Genomic DNA, 20,067 nt, shown 5'->3' with positions numbered 1-20,067 from the left:
AATTAATCTAGCATACTGAGTAGGGGTACTTTAGTCTTTTGTCTTCCACTATGCTCCCAATAAGGATCAGGGCCCCATGCTAGAAATTAGTGAAAAAAGGAAAAACCCTGACAGTTAAGTCCAGCCTCAGATGACTCTGGGGTTGCGGTGCTCATCTCGCTTTACAGGCCGAGGGAGCCGGCATTTGTCTGCAGTTTTTCTGGGTCATATGGCCAGCATGACTAAGCCACTTCTGGCGCAATGGAACACTGAAACCAGAGCAGTGCATGGAAACACCATTTACCTTCCCACCTATTTATCTACTTGCACTTTGACGTGCTTTTGAACTTCTAGGTTGGCAGGAGCTGGGACCGAGCAACAGGAGCTCACCCTGTCATGGGGATTTGAACCTCCGACCTGATCGGCAAGCCCAAGAGGCACAGTGGTTTAGACAACAGCACCTACGAGAAATTAGTATAAAGGGGGAAATATCCCATTCACTTCAATGAGAGCTTCCACCTTCCTGCTAGTGTGCCATTGCAGATAGGGATCCAGCAATGGCAAATGATATTCCACTGTGCACTGAAGGACAGAGATACAGAGCAAATATACTGTATTCACTCAAGTCTAATGCACCATCAAATCTAATGCGCACCTCAATTTTCAGAACCTTAAAACCAAAAAAAAAAGGATTTGCTGGTGAATGTAAATGTGCCATCAAATCTAATGTGTACCTTAATTTTTGCAACATAATTTGCCCAAAAAAGATGAACATTAAATGCAAGTAAATACAGTAACATTTGGCCCTAACTCTATCTTCTGTGCTCTATTTAATGCAGATTATATTTTTTCAATCACAGGGCAGCTTTCCTTCTCTCCCCCCCCCCCTTGCCCGACAATTGGAGTGTTCTGAAGAAAGCTTGCTATCTTATTTTTTAATTTGATTGATCCTAATAAATGTATTGTCCCAACTCTGGATTTTGACCTTTCTTTTAGATATAATGCTAATTTGTGGACAGTGAGAAAAATAAACATAGCTGTCAGCCTAGATCAGTCATTTTCAAATTCAATTACTCTTGTCCAGCTGATTTGTTGGACAAATGTTTATAGACTGTAGGGTTTTTCATCAGACCTTGAAAAAGAGAAGTTACGGTATATTTTAGAGAACTTTTATCTTGTCCAATGAATCTTGTATATAAGAAAAGATTTAGGGACCTTTTCTAAAGCCATTCTGTACACAGTACTAGGTCTATAGGGATTAGGTCCAATATTCAACTGAGAACATACATCTACATCAGAGGTAAGATCCCTGTGACCTTTCACATATCGTTGGGCTCCAGTTCCCATCATCCCCAGCCAACATGGCAAAATGTCAAGAAAGATGAGAATCCTGGTTTACATCCTGGAAGTGTGCGCCTTCGGGGATAAAGTCAAACCATTGCGAGAGTTGCAGCACCTACTGTGGCTGTAGAGACCAATAAGGAGAAGAAACGTTTTTGTTGCAGATGGGGCAAATGAAGGAGTCCAGTTATGCCGATGCAGGTGTACCATGGTGTTTCTTCTACTCTAGCAACATCTGGAGGCACCACATTAACTTCCCCTGCTCTAAATAGAATATACTGAACTCTTATCCTGTAGTTGCAGATCACAGAGGCAGATTGCTATGGACTGGCAAACTGCCTTTCAGGGAAGCTTATCCACTATTATCTTATTGAAGATCTGATAAGTTCGAAGAACTCCTGTTCTCTAGCTCAGAATTTGAAAGCCACAGTTCTAAATTATAGCTTCATCAGTTTGCAGCAGCAAAGAGAGATCAGCAGTCGACTGGTTTGTCGAGGCAAGGGCATCAGAAATCCAGTGTCACTGTAGAGGCCTAATTTAGCATACCAGCATTAACAGTATGTAGTGTGCCACCCCACGCCCCTGTTTCCCTGTGGATGGGACTCCGCGCAGCTATGAATACACTTATCAACAACTGAATTGTGTGGTGTTTATGTTTTTTTCTTGGTATGTTCCATTCCAGAATATGCAGCACAGGGAGGGAGGTTGGATGGAAGATTTCATACCAATGAAGTTAAACATTTGACTTATTAAAAACTGGCATTTTGGAAGACAAAGGTTATTTAAACAAGTATATAAAACTTACCAGCAAATGAAAACCCTGTGAATCTTTAGGTGGATCATTTATACTTGCTGATCACATGAATGGATCTCCCATTTGCTCATGGAATTTTATTCTCCCTCCAGGTTTTCATTTGGCAGTAGGGCCCATGAGCTGGAGCTTCCCTAAATCTTCTAATTGCTCCTTTGCAAGTGGGTCTCCCTTACAGTCCAACCAACTTCCACTGGGATTGGCTGCAGTAGGGAGTTTCTCGTTGGTTACACAAAGCTTTGGTGCAAGAAGAAGCCTGCTCCAGAGGCCAGCATAATCATATGCAGTTTCTGAAGAGGGGTAGGAGATACTAGGTTATGCTGGACTTTGGCCGTGAAGGCCATGCAAGTCTCTAACCCAGCTTCTGCCCGCTCTAGAAATTCTTCATTTACTACAGGAGTCTAAAAACGTTAGTTTGGCATGTTTGCCAACTATTATTTGTGGGCACCTCTGCTACTTATTCAAGGCATGCACAATAGGCTTCAGAGCACGGAGGAGACTCTATTCCATACTATGGAATACCACTCATACCATTCTATGGAAGCCGCCCAGAGTGGCTGGGGAAACCCAGCCAGATGGGCGGGGTACAAATAATAAATTATTATTATTATTATACAACATAATGTGAACAAGCTAAGAATCACACAACTAATGAATAATACTTGTTTTGTAATGAGAGAAGAGGTAGATTACTTGAAACATACACATTAATATATCTTTGAAAGTTTATTTGCTGTATAAATTCAATTTCTTTTGAAGACTACAAAACCTGCCCTTTGACAAGGATACAAGCAATTGTATCTTTCAAGGCTCATCTGTGGTTATATCTGGAACATTTCCGATTACACATATACAGTATTTTTTGAAAACATACATAGCTCTCAATAAAACCATCAGAAGTTATCAGTCCTTTAGTCTCCTTATCAGCACTTCAGTTCTATGATGCTAACAAAAGCATCCAACAGATGCTATTTTAATTTTCTACTCTAAAGGTACAATACAGCCAGGTCCTTTTGTTGTACCTTAGACTTGCATGCCATGCTGAAGAAGTCAATATAAAGAATGATTGTACATAACTGTAGAAAAATATTTTCTGATATTAAAAAAAAATCTCTTATGTAGATTCCCCCTCCCTTCACTAAAACTGTTAAAATAATTACATCCCTCATGAGTGCACTTTCCCTAGGTCAGAAGTATAAAGATAAAGCTAATCATATACATCACTTTCATGAGTTAAAAGCCATTCATTACTGCTTACCAAGGATTCACATGCCTCTGACCAAAAGCCTTCTTTTCCATTACCAGAAAAGCAATGCTTCAGTTCATCTACTACATTTACTACAACAAAACTACATACAATTATTTCCTTATGCCCTGATTCTGTATTTAAAAATCAATTTTAAATACTTTGCTTGCTTGGTCTTGACAGACAGCTAATCTAAGAAGAATGATTGTAAGAAATCTCAGTTTTCTCCTGCTTGGATATTGAGAACATAACTACTAATTTATTTTGTTTTGCTGGACATCCAACTGCAGTTCTCAAGCCCTTTCTTTCTTCCCATATCATACCTTGTAGGGAAAAGAAAATACAGTAAAGAGTACTTTTGAGATGTCATAAAACCAGTACAGTGTTTATTTGAGGAAAATCCTGCGGTTTGACATCTTGTCACAGGGAGGCTTGTTGGGCCTTGGAAAGCTGCTGCATATTACCAGAGCTATAAATTAAGCTGACAAATTCTTGCCACCTCTCTATCAGGTAGCAATTAATTCAGAATATCCAGTTTATATATTGAGAGTAATGAAAATGTAACTTCTTTACATTCATATGAGTGTCTTAAGGGTCCTGACAAGTGGTTTCAAAGGTGCCAATTCTGAATCTAAGTAGGCATATTTATTTCTCTTACCACAGTTATGAATACACAGGGAATATTAACTTTGTGGAAGGGAAAATGTGAGCAAGTGAAGACCAGTGAAAGGGTTTTTCAGCACCATGTTCTAACCAACTGAGCTATGCAGATGATCATCACTGAAAGGATTAAAGGACTGAATTGGGCTATTTTATTGTGAATTAATTTTTTCAAACTTACCCTCCAAAAATCTTGGGTAAGTCAACAGTCCTAAACACTCTAAATGAGTTTGCCTTTTGCCATCCATCCCGGAATCTATTTTAAAGCAACTAGTTTGACAATTCAATCAAATTTAGTAAGGACATGATTTCTTGAATATTTGGGGGGCTTCAGTGATAACTGCATTGTTGATACCAATATTTTAAGCAACAGACAGAAAGCAACAGCAGTAGACTGGTGGTTCCTCTCAGATATAAAAAGTAACATGATTTTGCCGTTATATTTTACAGTAGTTGCAAATTTTATCCTTTGGTTTAAAATCTTTTAAGAAATCAGCCTACTAAGAAATAGCGCTAAAGGGAACAGGTTTGTGAGCACTAGAGGAACTGTAAAATTACTTGGTGTTAAATAGTTTCTAGCATATAACTGAGCTGGGGTGAGCATATCCACGTGTAAAATAAGGCCAACCAAATCAATGGTTTCTTAAATTTAAATATGTTTCCATTAGTTGAGGGACTTCTTTACAGAAAATGAAAATGAGCCTCCCTGATCACTGCCTGAAGTATTCAGAAAAAGCCAAAATTGAAGCAGTACAACTTATCTTCTGAATCATGTGCACCTATACGTCTTTTTTGCAGGATCCTGATTCTCCTGTGAGTATGAGACAGTCAGTGCAACACTGAAACCATTTTCCATTCCCATATTAATACATTACTACACAGCAAAGAAAAGCTGAATGTAAACAGTAAAAAAATTCTGGATTTGGATATGGATGTGTCTTGTTTGAAACAAGCCAACGTTATTGCTGTAGAGTGTTGTCCAGAAAGCTAACTTGTTATAAAGCAGAGCTTAGGTAGAGGAAGGAGTGCTTGTATAAGAAAAAGGGTGTGAGTTAGTAACTAGGGACTAACTAATTGCTGCCCCTACACAAGGCGCAAGGACTGTGATCCGGCAGGTGGCACCCGCTAACACAGGAAGAGGGGAGGTATTTTTTCTGGTCTCCCCCTCCTGCCTATGGCCCTCAGTGCCCCTGAAAATTAGTTCTGGAGAGGAGGAGGAGCGGGAAATCAACAAATAATCCCCACTGTTCTTCCTTCATTAGTGGAAAAGTTCTGCTGGAGCAGCAATGCTAGGAAGAGCAACTGAATTTCACTCTAGGGAGACATAGTAACGAACACTAGCCTAAAGTAGTTCACATTTTTCTAGGGTCAGGTGAGTTTTCACTCAAGAGTAACATTTTCAGATTTACAGTGCAATTCTGTTGCATATTTACTCAGAAATAAATCCTATTGTGTTGATCAGGTCTTACTTTCTAGTAAGTGGGGTTGCAGCCTGAGTGGCCCCGGGTGAGAAGCTGGATGTCGCAAAGCCCAAGCGAACGATGCAAGACTGGATATACTTGAATCCAACTGTGCAAAGTTATTTTGTAAACATAACATTAAGGGAATGATTTAAATTAAGACGTGCCTCTTTTTCAAGAGCAAAGCTACCAAAGCAGAATGATGACTTATGAATAGATCTAACGCAAATGCAAAAAGACATGCATCTTTAAAGCATCTGATAAAAAAACCCTCAATGGCAAAGCAATCCCTGAAAGAGGTCTTCCCTCTGCACAAGATTAAAACAGTTTCCTACAGGTTCGTGAAATGTGTTAACTAATTTGAGATCACAGCCCAAGTTATTGCAAGAAATCAGTTCAGTTTCCCAAGGCAACTGTTCGTTGATGCCAAGGAGAACAAGGCCCTATGCCATTATTGATATCACTTACGTTGCTATTGAATTATTTTTAAATGATTTGCCAAAATACTGGATTTTAGCCAATAGCTGCAAGCATTTTAGCATCCTTATCAAATTTAAGATATGATAACTATGTTACAACTTAAGCTCGCCCATCTATGACAAGATTGAATAAGCTTGACTATGGAAATGATATGCTTCCTTCCTTTGGGCTGATTTAAGTTATTTGTGGGAAACAGGGAGTATTAAAAAAAAAATGCTGAGTTTTTTTAGCTTGTCTCTTCACAAGTCCAGAGACACAAATGGAATGTCTGATTAAACAGTTATGAATTGCGTCGTAAGTGCTTCAGAGGTATTATTGTGTTGATCAGCTAGTAGTTGAGGACTACTCTAGCTAAGAATGAAATACATGAAGGACCACAGAGCTAAAATAGCAGCCTATTGAAAATATCTGATTAAAAATAGAGTAAAAGAAGCATAAGATGTTTGGGTCCAGTATTGCCTTTCCACTTAAGAAGGGGTCTGAGAAACAGCAGAGGCTTACACAGGAGGACAGGGAGATTTCTGCCAATTCCTATGCTGATACTCTGAATCCACAATATTAGATCAATACTTCAGAGACAATATTCAGGAAACCCAACTAGAAAAGGTAGCTGGCTCATTCTTTGCACAGAACACTCCAAATCACATGAATGAAGAATAAGGGATGTTCACTGCCCAGATATTTTAGTTCTACCACATCTACATGAAATGTCATTGAGTAACAATTGCGTCTTTAACTATGAGATTGAGGACAGAGGGGATGAGAAATTTTGGATTTGTTGCTGCAAGGAAGATTGCTGGCAACTTGTCTAATTATTAAAAAGATTTCCAAACATAACAGAAGAAAACTGGATTTCAAAATACAACAAATAGAGAGATAGTAAATTAAAGGCCTCTGGGTGGCTAGATTAGCAGCTTCTAAGCACAGACTTGATTTGCAGACTAGTCTGATGTGGAAGGAAAGAAAAAGCATGCTTTCGAAATACTATTTATAAATAAAAAATAAAATAACCTGAAACAACAAAACCAAAGGAACTGCATGAGTTTGTAAGGCAAGGCATGATGCAAAGCACTAGAAGTTACTACAAGAGGAAGACTAAGAATACTATATGGGGCTGAGTGACCTTAGAAAAGGTAAGCATTTGTAAGACCCAGAAAACTACTACTCATTGCCTATCTTGCTGCTATTTTGTTTAACACACTGAATTAGGACTAAATTGTTTTCAAAACTCAGAAACATTGCTATTAAATAAAAAAAAATTCTTTGGCAGAACTCTGGGATGATCCGTCAAAATTATGCTGTACTTCAACATATCGAACTTTTTAGTAAATACAACTTCAATATTTCCCAGAAAACAAGTACTCCAAGACAATTCAAACAAACTGGGAACACAGACCTTTCCCCACTTTCTCATTAAAATAATAAAAACAAAGTCCAGGCCCCACTGTGGTCTTCAGGCTTAGTCATTAGTTATGTGTGGTTAGGATTGTAGCCTTAGCTGGCCAGCTGATTGACTAGCAATGACCAAAAGTCCAATGCTAATAGCAGAGCCACTAGGAAAGGCTGAAGACACTGGGCACATCCCCATTCAACACAAATGCCATTCTGCTTTGGATTGCAAGCTGAAAATAGCCCAAGTTCAGCCTGTCTCCTAATTGCAATTTCCTGACTTTTTTTCTTTTGCTGGCATGCTCATTAATAGATAATGCACTGCTTTAGCTTTAAATGTTCCATTTCCTACCCTATTTCAGTTTAGCTCTGTGGAAGAGTTATCCCTTCTCCTGAAGCAGCAAAGTTTTGGGTTTTAGATGACCAATTACAACTAAACACAACAAAACTGGTTAAACTATTTTGCCATGGCGTCCAATGTCCACAAAAAGGACATGCACACTGGAGATACACAGTTGCTTTTTCATGTCAGTACTGATTCAATTCCACATGTCTGATGGTGAGAACCCTAATGTGCCATTAAATCCGTCAACAGCTCTGGATTCCCATGACTTCTAACCGTATGTCTGTGGAGAGACATACACAAAACACATTCACAGAATTACATTCAATAGCTGTTTAACAGTCAAGCTGCTTTAGAGATGTTAACCATATTGATTAACCATTTAATCAAATGTAATTGTCAAATTTAATTAGTCTAAAGAGAAGGCATGTAAAAGGAAACAGTACAGAAATGTACTGCTTATGAAAAGTTTACAAAAACATATAAAATGCTGGATGGCACAAATAATACAGTGCTAATATAAACATACTGTTTAAGCTAAGTGCTTAACATAAACTGTCCATCCATACATGTAACGAGGAATATTTTAAAGGGAGTAAAAATATTCCCTATAAAAATAATGCTTTATGGGGAGAGAGTGCTTCATTCAGTGTATTTAATGTGACGGGTGTATGGAATTCTACTATCTCCATGAATAGTTCATTTCCCATTGATTCCACTTTATATTCCATCTGAAGGGCAATATTTTGCCACTGATAGTTTAAAGCAAGAACAGATGAAAGCAGGAGCAGCAGCATAATAGGTACCAGCTGGAACAGTGTGCTTGCAGGTATCTTGGATATGTGCTACCTGTTGCCATGATTTGTGCTATCATCGTATTATGGTACCACATTTTTCAACTAAGGTCACTTCACAGGGCAGTTGAGGTAATTTTTTTGACTCCTCTTCGTTGAGCAAGGGTAGAACGGCCCACTGGCTCTAAAACTGGCGACTGATTGCGGTTCAACGCTGAGTATGTAGCAGCCATGGCACCCTAAAAATAAAAAGGTTGAAAAAATAATTGTAATGGGATTCAAAATCAATAAAAGTAATTAGGGGCTATTTGTAGTTTAAACAAGCAGCACATTATAATGTGCAAGTTGACCCACTCTTCACAAATCCAACTTTTTTAAACACTGAAGCTTTGTGTGCACAGCTCTAGATTTATTTTGTGTCATTTTGGTTCACATTGCCCACAGTTTCTGGGGCTATAGTGACTTGAGTTTTCTTTCCCCCGCTACCAATTCCTTTTCCTTTGTGTCTTTTAGATTATAAGCCAAGGGAGAAGGAATCTCTAATCACTCCATGTTCCGTATTCTATTGTGCATTTTCACATTTTGATCCTGCAGGCTCAGAGCTGGTGACAAATAGAATAATACAAACTAGGTACATTTTTACATTGTTACTGAATCCACAGACATCTATACCTGAATTGTGATTTAAGCTATAGAGAAGGGACTCCCTGTTTAACAGTATAACAGTTTGTTTCCCCAGTGATGGAAGTACTACAGAATTTCAGCAAATCACTGCTGCGAGAGGTATGTAGCTTTAGAAAATCTAGCAGGCACAAACAACAAAATGGAAGTAGAAACTGCAGTTTAATGGGGCGAGGGGTGGGACACTCTATGGAATGGAAGTGCAGCCAGTGACAGGGTACTTGGGAAAATGGAAGGAGATGCAGGCAGCAAATTTTAAGGGGGGGGGGAATGAAAAAACACAGTTATACAAATGCGTATTTTTACCTTCACGAGATGTGGAGCATCTTGCCTGTTTAGCTGGAACTGAGGCAACTGGTCACAGTGGACAATCCATGGATGTCTCAAGACCTGGGCAGCAGTCAACCTCTGATGAGGGTCAACATGAAGCATTTTTGAAACCAAGTCCTATTAATAATATAACAGAACTAATTAGGCATGCATTTTAAGACTTAAAATATGCAACAAATCTAAGACTCTGAATCTCACAAAACTACATACACTCAAATAAAAATGTTTCAGATTATTTATTTCTCATATTTCCAAATATATTTTCAAATGTTATAATGATAAAGGTCTGTTATCAAGAAAGAGGAGCAGCAATCCAGAGAGACTTCTTAAAAACATCTGGAGGATATTAATTTAAATAAATCACCATTCAGCAACATACTAGAGTTCCAATGGTGGTTTGTTTGTTTAAGTTGTCCACCACATTTTAAAGACATAGCCTGCAACTTCTATCACTGGAAGGAAATGCATATTCATTTATAATTTATAAGATTGTAAGATTAGTGACATGCCCCCCAAATATCCTAAGTATGGTCTGTAACTGAGTGGGTGGCGGGGCTGAGAGCATCTTCTGTTTTTAGGCAAGCTTTGTCCCTTTTTGCTTAGCTCCTCCTCTCCCCCACTTTCTGCATCTACAGATAAGGCATCAGTGCATCTGTCTACTGCCTCATATCTTTACCCTGACTACAAGTACCTCCATCCTCATTAAGTTCTATTCAGCTGAAGACAATTCCTGGGAAAAGCCCACATTTCCCTAATCTTGGAAGAGCGATTCCCCAATTCTTGCAGCTGTGTACTTCCAAGTGTGTGTATTTACTCCCAAATAAGTGACGTAAAGGGAGGAAACAAATTGTGTCTTTTGACCTCAGTTTCATGTACCATTACATATCATTCTAGAGGAATGCTAGACTCTCAGCAGTGGCTTTTAAGGGGTTGCAGGAGTCAAGAAAGTGCTGTTGCAGGAGCAGAGTTCTGCTGATCTCTCTCTGGATCTAATGCAAGGGATGCCCATTTGCCTCATTTCTTTTACCATGGACTTAATTTTATTTAAATGCTCAACTTTGATTATATACAGTGATGTAGTCTTATAATCACCTAGTTGGTTAAACAATAAATTGTTGACTATTTCAGATGTCGCCATGAAATGTTATTCAAAAACACATCTAACATACAATGGATGGAACATATATGCTACCTTTGCTGTATCTGAAACAGAATTCCAGTATCCACCACTGAGAGAGAACTTTCCACTGCCTATTCGTGCCAAAATTTCTTCTGGAGTATCATCAGGACCATTTGCAAATGGAGTGTAGCTTAAAATAATAATAACAATCACAAAGATTTTGAGTTCCTTGTTAACTTCCAACTACTACAAGTTGCAACGACACTAAAATAGTAGTGCATATTCATATTATGGGGAAAATTCATGTTAGGAAGTAGCTTGTCATCTTACTGAATTCAGCAGACTTAAGAAAGTCAGCAGACCAGGCAGAGGGACTTTTCGGTAGTGGCACCCACCCTGTGGAACGCCCTCCCAGCATATGTCAAGGAGAAAAGTAACTATACAACCTTTAGAATACATCTGAAGGCAGCCCTGTAACGTTTAATGTTTTATTATGTTTTTGTATATACTAGAAGCCACAGAGAGTGACTGGGGCAACCCAGTCAGATGGGCAGGGCAGAAATAAAAAAATTACTAATTTTATATAGAAAATACTGAAACCTATTCAGTATTGCTATCAGCCCTGCAGCTTCATCTCTCATCACCACTATCTGCCTCATGAATGAATGACTGGGGAAAAGGAACAATAAAGCACAGCAGAACAACGGGGCAAGGGGACATGAGCAGATCTGAAGGTAACATGGTAAGACAGAGTATATACACAGGCAATACCTTGTGGACACACACTTGCCACGAGAGAATATCAACTTAGTTTTGAAATTCTGAGATGAAAAGCTACAAGAACCTCTAATCCCCTTTTAAAAATTAATGTAGCCATTTCCAACTTAGCACTTTCAAACATACCCAGTCAGCATTGTATAAAGCAGAACACCAAGGCTCCATATGTCACAAGCGGCATCATAGCCTTGCCTTTTTAAAACCTATGGAAAGCAATGTTTTCATTAGTTTCTGCAGAAAAAGCCAATTCCTCTGGTTATGAAAAATGGGTGGAATCCAATGCAGCACAAGCAGGCATCCACTCATCAACCGTTTTTCTTCTACCCTTCTTCTTTCCCCACAGTCCCCTGCACACATCCAACATCTGCTCCAGAGGGTGGGGGACCCTCTGGAGCAGATTTATTATTACCTAAAATGTGCAAGTATTGAAGGAGTGAGCATCTTCTATACATTTAAGAAAAAATGTGTGAGTTCTTTAAAAAGTCACTCCACTGAAGCAAGCACACAGGGTGAAGACAATTCCACTGTACGGCCACCACAGGACTGCAAAAAGAAATATGAAACAGGAAAATTCTGTTCAAGTAAAATAAGAACCCTCAAAAGACTACAGTATAGAAGTATACTGAAAGGGGGAGGAACTATATTGTTTCTGCTTAATAACTATGAGGTAAACAAAGCATTAAATCATTTGTACACCACTTGATATATCAACAGTCTCAAAACTCTTAAAAAGAGGGGGTAGGACTGCCGTGTGTTCTACCTCTAACTCTGAAAAGCACTGTGGCTTGCCCAGCACATGGCCAGGCCAATATATAGGGCCAAAACGGAAGCCCAGGTCACATGTAACTTTACCCAAGTTAAGGAATCAGAAGCAGGTCATAAGACTGCACACTCTCACCTCCACACCAAAGAACTATACTGATAGTTACCTCAGGAGCAACGAAATTTGCTGTGTAACAAGGAGTCATTAGAAGGCCATTTTCTGCTCTCAGCTGCTTTGCAAAGCCAAAGTCACAAATTCGAATAGATTCCGGATTGCCAGATTCATCAACATAAAGGATGTTGCTAGGTTTCAAGTCTCTGTGTACAACCTAAACCAACCAAACAAACATGGCTGTTGTTTCTATTAAAAGCAAGGAATTCTTATTTTGTATGTCCTTCCACATTTAAAAAGAATATAATGTAGCCAATATCAACATCCCTTTATTGCAAAATAAATTAATTGAGCATAGTCTATCATTTTGGGTCATATATATGTGTGTGTGTGTGTGTGTGTGTGTGTGTGTGTATTCATGAGCATTCATTCTTGCAAGTTAATTATCCATAAGGTACTTGTGTGCTTGCCCTTATTCACCATATCTACTGAAAAGTTGTGAACTGGCTCTTGGGTTCCTGTTCTTCTATCTTTACACAAACTAACAAACTATTGCAAACTAGCATCTAATTAGTTAATGCTTACAGACCAGATGGGAGAATTTAAAATAAAATGAAAGCTTTAAGGGCTGTAATAACAGAATAACTTATCTACAGTATTAACTAGGTAGTGCATTTCAAATATATCCCTCAAGAACGCAGACTTACTCCTTGTGCATGAAGATATTCAACAGTTTTTGTTATTGTCAGTAGAACAGCACTGGCTTCTCTTTCTGAAAAAAATTTTTGCCTAAGGATTTTGTCCAACAGCTCTCCTCCTTTCATAAGTTCTGTTACCAGGTACACACATTTCCCATCATCGTACACCTGAAAAGTGTAACACATTATTTAAGTGCTCAATTGTGCAGAGAGTTGTATCCAACATTAGTCATACTCCGAGTATACCCACTGAAATCGAAAGGCATAACAATCTTTGTTCCACTAACCTAGCAAGTGCATTTGCAGACTCCTAATGAAAGATTAAATACTGTACATGTCAAAAGCATCATATTTATGCCTGAATTGCAAAAAAGCCGCTAATCATCTACTTACATCTTTGAGAGTAATAATATTTGGATGCTGTCCGTATCGTAGTAGGATTTCTATTTCCTCTGTGGGATCTCTTTTACTCTTGTCTATTATCTAAAAGAGCAAACATATTTGAACCAATAACTATATTATTAACTCAGTTTTCCCCAATGTCAATATTGTTTCATACCTACAACCACTGTTTTAAGTCTCTCAGAGGATTTGAAACAGCATTTTTGTGTGAAGAGCCACCCTTCTTCAAACCAGTTTTCCTTCTAAGCTCATAACACTTTCATTAATTGGGTATTTGCAGATTTCTGCTTTTCCAGTTCCTCAATCTCCTTTAGCTGTCAAAGCCACCTCACTACAAGCCTATAACTGTTTCCCCTCATCTTAACCCATAGCCCTCAAAATGCTTCTCAGCCTCCGTTACCCAATTACCTCAGTGCACTGAGAATGTGCTAACATTATGGATGCTTGAAACAATTAATTACCTTTACTGCATATTCCATATTTGTTGCTTTATGTATACATCTCTTGCACACCGAATAGGAGCCAACTCCTATATCTTGTTTGACTTCATATCCATCAGTAAACTGAATGCTGTTCCTGTGTAACTGCTACCAAAATAACATTATCAATTAATGCATTCTTTACAAATATCCAATTTAGATCTTTATATCTTAGAACAAATGTTTATCAGTAATGAATTGTTTGTACAACTAATAATATTGAACTTTTAAAAGGAAGCATTTTCCACTCTGATTTTCACATCTTCTCCAGCCTGAATAATATGTTCAAATACACTGAATAGTGTGGAAAGACACAAACGGCTGGTTTTCACATTACCCCTTGGTTCAGCATATAGTTCATTTGCTCCTCCCTTTACATGTGTGGGGCAACAAGCAAGGAAGCTGCAATCAAAACTAGGAACTATGCTTAATCGCTTCCAAACAAGCTGGAATATAGAAGTTAACTTTAAACCATTGCTACATAGTCTGGCTTCTATGGAAGCCATTAAACAGTTTTCCATTGTAGCCTCCGCACACAACACTAATTCATGGTTTTAGGCAACCTTCACAAACCTGGTCCCCTCCATTTGTTTTGAACTACAGTATCTAGAGGACACCAGCTTGCCAAAGGCTTGTTTAAGGTTATGTGCCCCAAAGCATTATTAACTGATAATTTTTATTTTCTGAATAAAACTATCTCAAATTGGACATAACAAAAAGGCAAATAAAATGTTTAATAACACATGCAAAGTAGAACTGGTCTGTTATGAGCACATAAGTAGCGAAAGCTATTCAAATTAAACTGATAGAGCCAAAAACAAGGACAGAATATGAGAGAGAAAAAGCAGTCTACTTGTTTACTTTGTATGTGGAAATAACTTCAACACATTAAGTAGCTTGAGCTCTTGAGATACAGCAAGCTACAGATAACAAAAACAAAAAGAGATTAACGTCACAGAAACAATTCCATGGGCTTCTGCACAGCAAGGGCTTTTTTTCCTCATGCAAACCAGTAATATAATCAGCTTGAGGAAGAAAATGCATCCACTTCCAAATATCATTTTCCGCATGTGGAAATCCTTCAATAAGATATATGTGAAACTTGATTATCTATCCTTTGGGCACAGCTTGCGCATACATAATGTGCAAGCAATATCTGATCTCCTTGCAGGCCCCTAAATTCCAGCCAATACGAATAGTTAACTTCATAATGAACATTCACCTGAACAATCGAGTGCCCAACAGATGTCTGCATTGCTTGACTTTCATCATCGGTTGCAATAGCTACAAAACTGAAGCCCCGAAAAAGTTGGTGAGCATTAGCACTAGGTGGAATACCAGGTGAATCTGGAAAAAAAAAATATTTAATTTTATTTAAGATATTCCTCTTTTAGAAATATTTCATGAAAATGCCTAAGGCAGTCTGCACAAAAAGCTGCATTTCAAATTATGATCAGAGCAAAACAACAATATGACAGGCAACAAAGATCAGAATATTTAAAAAGCGGCGTACCATTTTAGTCAGTTGTCAGGTCAAATACATGATGGAACAAGCCAGTCATCATATTGTGCTGGAAGGTAACAACAAGGGCTAGGCCTCTCTATCTGAAAACTGAGTCCCAGGAGACCAGGAATGGTAACTCAAAAGGCCATCTTCCCTATCCCAACCAAATGCAACACCAATTTTGGTAGAACATGAAGGACACAAGATCTTGGCAAGAAAGACTCTGCTGCATACTCAAGTCAGATTAAAAGGACACCTATGTGTCAGATAACACAAAACCAAGGAAGTAACACAAAATTGAGGTTGTTTGCCTGTTTCCCATGTATAGCAACTGTGTGACTGATTTATTTCATCTGTATACCCTCATAAAAGTTAAAAATGATGCACGTGATTAAGATTAAAACTGTAACTTTCCCAAACCACCTGAGAAAACGGTATATATATCTTACCTTTTGGAGTTTTTGCTGTAAATTCGGGATCAAAATAAAATGTGTCTTCAGGTCTACCAGTTGCTGGTTTAAATGGTGGATTAATTTCTCTTCTGTACAATTTCTAAGACAAACACATTTAACACGTTAGAAAGCTGTAACACAATTAACATGAAATGTTGTAAGTGTGTTTTACTCCATTGTGTGTACTTACATTCCAGTCTATTGTGGAGAAAAATGGATGCCTCTTAATTTCCTCAACTCCATCAGGACCTGCACCTATCCGAGGTCAGCAATGAACATAACAGCAGATATATTAGGGATTTGTTTAGCTTAATGTTGAAGTATGTAGTAGATAACTTAAAATTCTTTACCTAATCTGTTTGCAGGGTTTCTCTTGAAAAGCATTCGGAGAAGACTCTGAGCTTCTGGACTTAAAAACTGAGGCATTCCAAGTTTGGCTCTGTACAATAAAAACACATTAACCGTATACAAAGTTTATAGTGGAAATGCCACCTTCATTTGTTTTAAACACAACACTTGGTGAACAACAAATGCTGCACAAGCAGGCTTCCCCTTCTGCAATGGGACATCCCCCCTTTCCTTCCCTCTCCCTGAAGCCTTCCCTGTGCCTCCAAATTCTGCTCCAGAGGGTTGGAGGATCCTCAAAAGTACACCAGGCAAAAAGTGGGGGTGGGCGACAGGGGAAAGGAAACAAGGGGAAGTCTGTTGCGCAACTGGGTGGAAACCACTGGCTGTCATTCCTGCCTGAAAATAAAGTAGGTGAAAACACACAAAAAGGCCCAAATGTTGCTTCCACACAAAAATTCCTATTCCAACTGTGCAATCCTGGAACTTTGGAAACTAAACATAATGGGAAATTATGGAAAGGAAACACAAATATTGTATTTCATTGCCATCTATGGTCTCTCTTAATTGAATTTTTCACATGCATTGGTAGGGTTGTGCATATCCAGCAGCCTAAAAATCTCTCTCTCTTTTTAGCATGATAGCAATGCCAGTAAAGCCAAAGGAGGAATTAGTAAGAGAACAGAACGCCTAAGATCAGTCCTCAGTACTCATGCTTCTGCTAACTTTCACATGTACTTTCCACTCTTCATTTCAGTAACTGGAATTCATAAACAGAAAAAGAACACTATGAGTGAACACTATGAACTACAGCAATGCTTTAATAGGCCACACTCAATGTAAAAGGTACTATGATGGAATACAGTCTTGTTTAATCCGTTGATCCTGTTCCCTGAAACCAGTGAGGTAAACTGCCTGGATCACTGCAAACCAACTGGGAAAGGCTAACTGGTTCTTCTGTAACTAAATGAGAATCATTTCCTGGAACAGTTTCTGCAGGAATTCCATTGGTTTGCATCTAGCAAAGAGACACTGATTAATTTTAGCTCAACTAACTAGAAACACACAATGTCCCTGGAATGTTATGATTAACCACTTTGCGTTACAGCAAATTCTTCTGAAAATATTTGATTCATAACTGGTTACTGTTGAGCAAAACACAACCCTGCTCCAACCAGAAACTCTCTAGATTATATAGCTGCATGAATGAGAGCCATCTTGTTTCTTTTTTGACAGGTATATACAAAAACATGCCTTGATAATTTAGGACAAAATAGACACAGAAAATCTGTCTTTGATTCAGGCTGATCATGGCTAAAGAAACCAAAGTTATAAACTGTGGAATAAAATGATAATATCACTAGAGGGGGAACAGACAGGCTAAATATAAAATGCAACTACAAGTTTATAAATTATAAAAAAACAGACGTCTTATGGAGAATTAAGTCTAGCACCATGCAAAAGTGGTATTCAACCACATTTTACTCAGTGTAGACCCATAGAAATTAACAAACATGTCCAATTTAGGCCCACTAATTTCATTGAGTCTACTCTGAGTAAAACAAAGCTGAATACTATCCTCTGCCATTACCACAGGAGTGGTAGCTAAGACATAGTGACCAAGAAAGTATGAGAGTGTATATACATAGGAAAGACCAAAAGACATTCAAGTTGCTTCAGAAGTATAACAATAGTAGTCAGATATAGATCTATTATATGACCAAGACTGATATATTGATATATGACTACAGCCAACCTAGGCTATAGGTATATTCCACAGTATCAAATTTTGTATCCAGATTGAAAAATAAAAAATGCATTAAGTATACCAGAGGTATACTGTAGCTGGATAATAATCTACAATGCAAACCTTAATTTCACCCACTTGTTAGGAGTGTTAGAATTAAATAAGTATGCAAGGATAAGGATAGGTTTCAGAAACAGGAGAGGCACCGGAAGGACCAATGGTTTATAACAGTAGTAACAAAAAGGGAACGTTAAGACATTTTCCCACTAGAATTTTCAGGATGGTGAAAATAATAACAGATCAAGGAGAAAATAATTTGGTAACTTTTAAAGGAGATAATGGGACTGCAAAGACATTATTATGTATTAGAGAAGTACTGGACTAAGTGTCCGTACAGCTTTTGATAGGAAGGACAGTAGAGTGGAAAAGGACATTAGCAGGATGCATTATGGAGTCAGGATGTAAAATGAGGGAATAGTAGAAATTAGAGATTGCAGCATGGAGGGCATCCCCAGTAGAATACCTGGTGATATATACGTATAATAAGAGTGTACTCACTTGAGAATCAGTGTCATGGTTTCTTTTCTGTCTTTCCCTTGGAAAGGTAGAGTACCAGTGAGCATTTCAAACTGTATAAAGTAAAACTTCCATCAATCATATTAAAAGACCAGGTAATTTCTTTTCAACATCACATTTGATTGTTGTAACCCACCATGGGACATTAGGGTGAAAGGTGGGAAATAAATAATAACAGCAACAACCACTTCCCTCTCTTTGACAAAACTAGTAGAACCTTGTTTATAAAACAAATTGTGCATACCAACCAATAACTCTGCATAATAATATTCTGCAGCATAACTTTTTACATTTTCAGGAGTTTAACACATCTACCTTTGATGCAGTCAGTGCATGTTAACCTAATTCAGATGCTAATAGCTAGTTGTACATTTCTACATCTAATGTGCATTTGAAGCTAAAAATAAAAAAGGCTGCTATTTTGAATAAAGCACACTTTTCATTTTGTCTACTTTTAAGAAAATATTGCTGTTGTCTTAAATCTGAGCAAACGCAAACTTTGTATGTGATTTATGAAAAAATATCCACTCTTAATCTCCGGGTTGTGCGTTTGAGCCCCACATTGAGCAAAATATTACTGCACTACAGGAAGTTGGGCTAAATGACCCTCATGGTCCCTTCCAACTCTACAATTCTCCAATATAAAAAATGTGCTTGTGTTAACACCCACAGATTTAAGTGTACATCAGTCGGTTATAACAAGTCTTTTATTCTGTAAGGGTCAATAAAAAGGCTGCTTACTACTCTATATTAATTCTAATCATTAGGTGTATCTTAACTTATTTTGGGTTCTAAGTTTCTCAGAACCGATCTATTTAATCTAATTGAGAGCAAGACTCAGGAACTTATGCTTCCTTTTAGTAGCCTTGCCTCCCATGCCACTTAACTAGGGTGGTCCTTAACCCAGAGTTTAAAATTGTGGTCTCTAAAACTGCATCAAAGTTAACTTTCAAATAAGAGTACAGAACATTTCTGTCACACAAATTTATCTGTAATGTAATTAAGGAAGTATTATTGAATTGCATCCAACTAAGAAACAATGTAAAAGTCAGGGACAACAGTGTACAGTGGGCCCGCAACTTACAACCACTTTACTTATGCAATCACAACCTTACACGGGTAGGGTGGGGCAATAAATTGGAAATGGAGAGCGGGGAAAACCTGCCGTTCCCCAATCTTCATTTATTTCCGCTACCCACCCACCCGCGTTCCCAGCAGGCTTTCCTGCTGTGGAAAGTGTTTTTTAAGCCCTCCACCTCACTTTTTGGGCTCTCGGAAGGTGGTGGGAGGGCTCCAGGAGCATTCCTTTGGCTCTCCCATGAGCTTCCCAGAGACTGGTAAGCAACCCCTCACAGGGGCTGGTTCTGTTGGTTCATGACTTTGTGCAGTTTTGAATTTGCCTTTCCATGTAGACCACCAGAACCAAACCCTCATGTAAGTGGTAGGCCCACTGTATTGCAAAATATCATTTCAGTTTGCTATCACATATACGTATAGGGCAAAATTCACCTAACAAACCTGCCCAAGGGCTTCTGTTGCACAATAGGGCTTTCCCCTCCCCCTCTGTGGCCCCACCTCC

At 38.4% G+C, this 20,067-nt stretch overlaps 1 protein-coding gene across 2 annotated transcripts in view; it reads right to left on the bottom strand.

Annotated features, from left to right (window-relative positions):
- Positions 1 to 2,844: 2,844 nt before the first annotated feature.
- Positions 2,845 to 20,067, bottom strand: part of RPS6KA3 (ribosomal protein S6 kinase A3) — a 41,270-nt gene continuing 24,047 nt past the window's right edge. Inside the window, exons 10-22 of one of the 2 annotated variants that reach the window (XM_081001612.1) lie at positions 18,471 to 18,541; positions 16,171 to 16,259; positions 16,011 to 16,075; positions 15,818 to 15,920; positions 15,087 to 15,211; positions 13,847 to 13,972; positions 13,377 to 13,466; positions 12,993 to 13,151; positions 12,341 to 12,502; positions 11,538 to 11,614; positions 10,707 to 10,824; positions 9,491 to 9,631; positions 2,845 to 8,742 (exon numbers count right to left, since the gene is read on the bottom strand). In XM_081001612.1, the coding sequence (XP_080857738.1) occupies positions 8,620 to 8,742; positions 9,491 to 9,631; positions 10,707 to 10,824; positions 11,538 to 11,614; positions 12,341 to 12,502; positions 12,993 to 13,151; positions 13,377 to 13,466; positions 13,847 to 13,972; positions 15,087 to 15,211; positions 15,818 to 15,920; positions 16,011 to 16,075; positions 16,171 to 16,259; positions 18,471 to 18,541 (1,449 nt within the window). In that variant the 3' untranslated portion in view covers positions 2,845 to 8,619. The remainder of the gene's footprint in view (positions 8,743 to 9,490; positions 9,632 to 10,706; positions 10,825 to 11,537; positions 11,615 to 12,340; positions 12,503 to 12,992; positions 13,152 to 13,376; positions 13,467 to 13,846; positions 13,973 to 15,086; positions 15,212 to 15,817; positions 15,921 to 16,010; positions 16,076 to 16,170; positions 16,260 to 18,470; positions 18,542 to 20,067) is intronic. The other variant, XM_081001613.1, reaches the window with a different exon arrangement.

The sequence above is a fragment of the Podarcis pityusensis genome (assembly GCF_964106645.2).
Source record: "Podarcis pityusensis genome assembly, chromosome: 4".
Lineage (NCBI taxonomy): Eukaryota > Metazoa > Chordata > Lepidosauria > Squamata > Lacertidae > Podarcis > Podarcis pityusensis.
The sequence above is the reverse complement of the archived record's forward strand: the minus strand, read 5'-3'. Positions and strand labels throughout refer to the sequence as shown.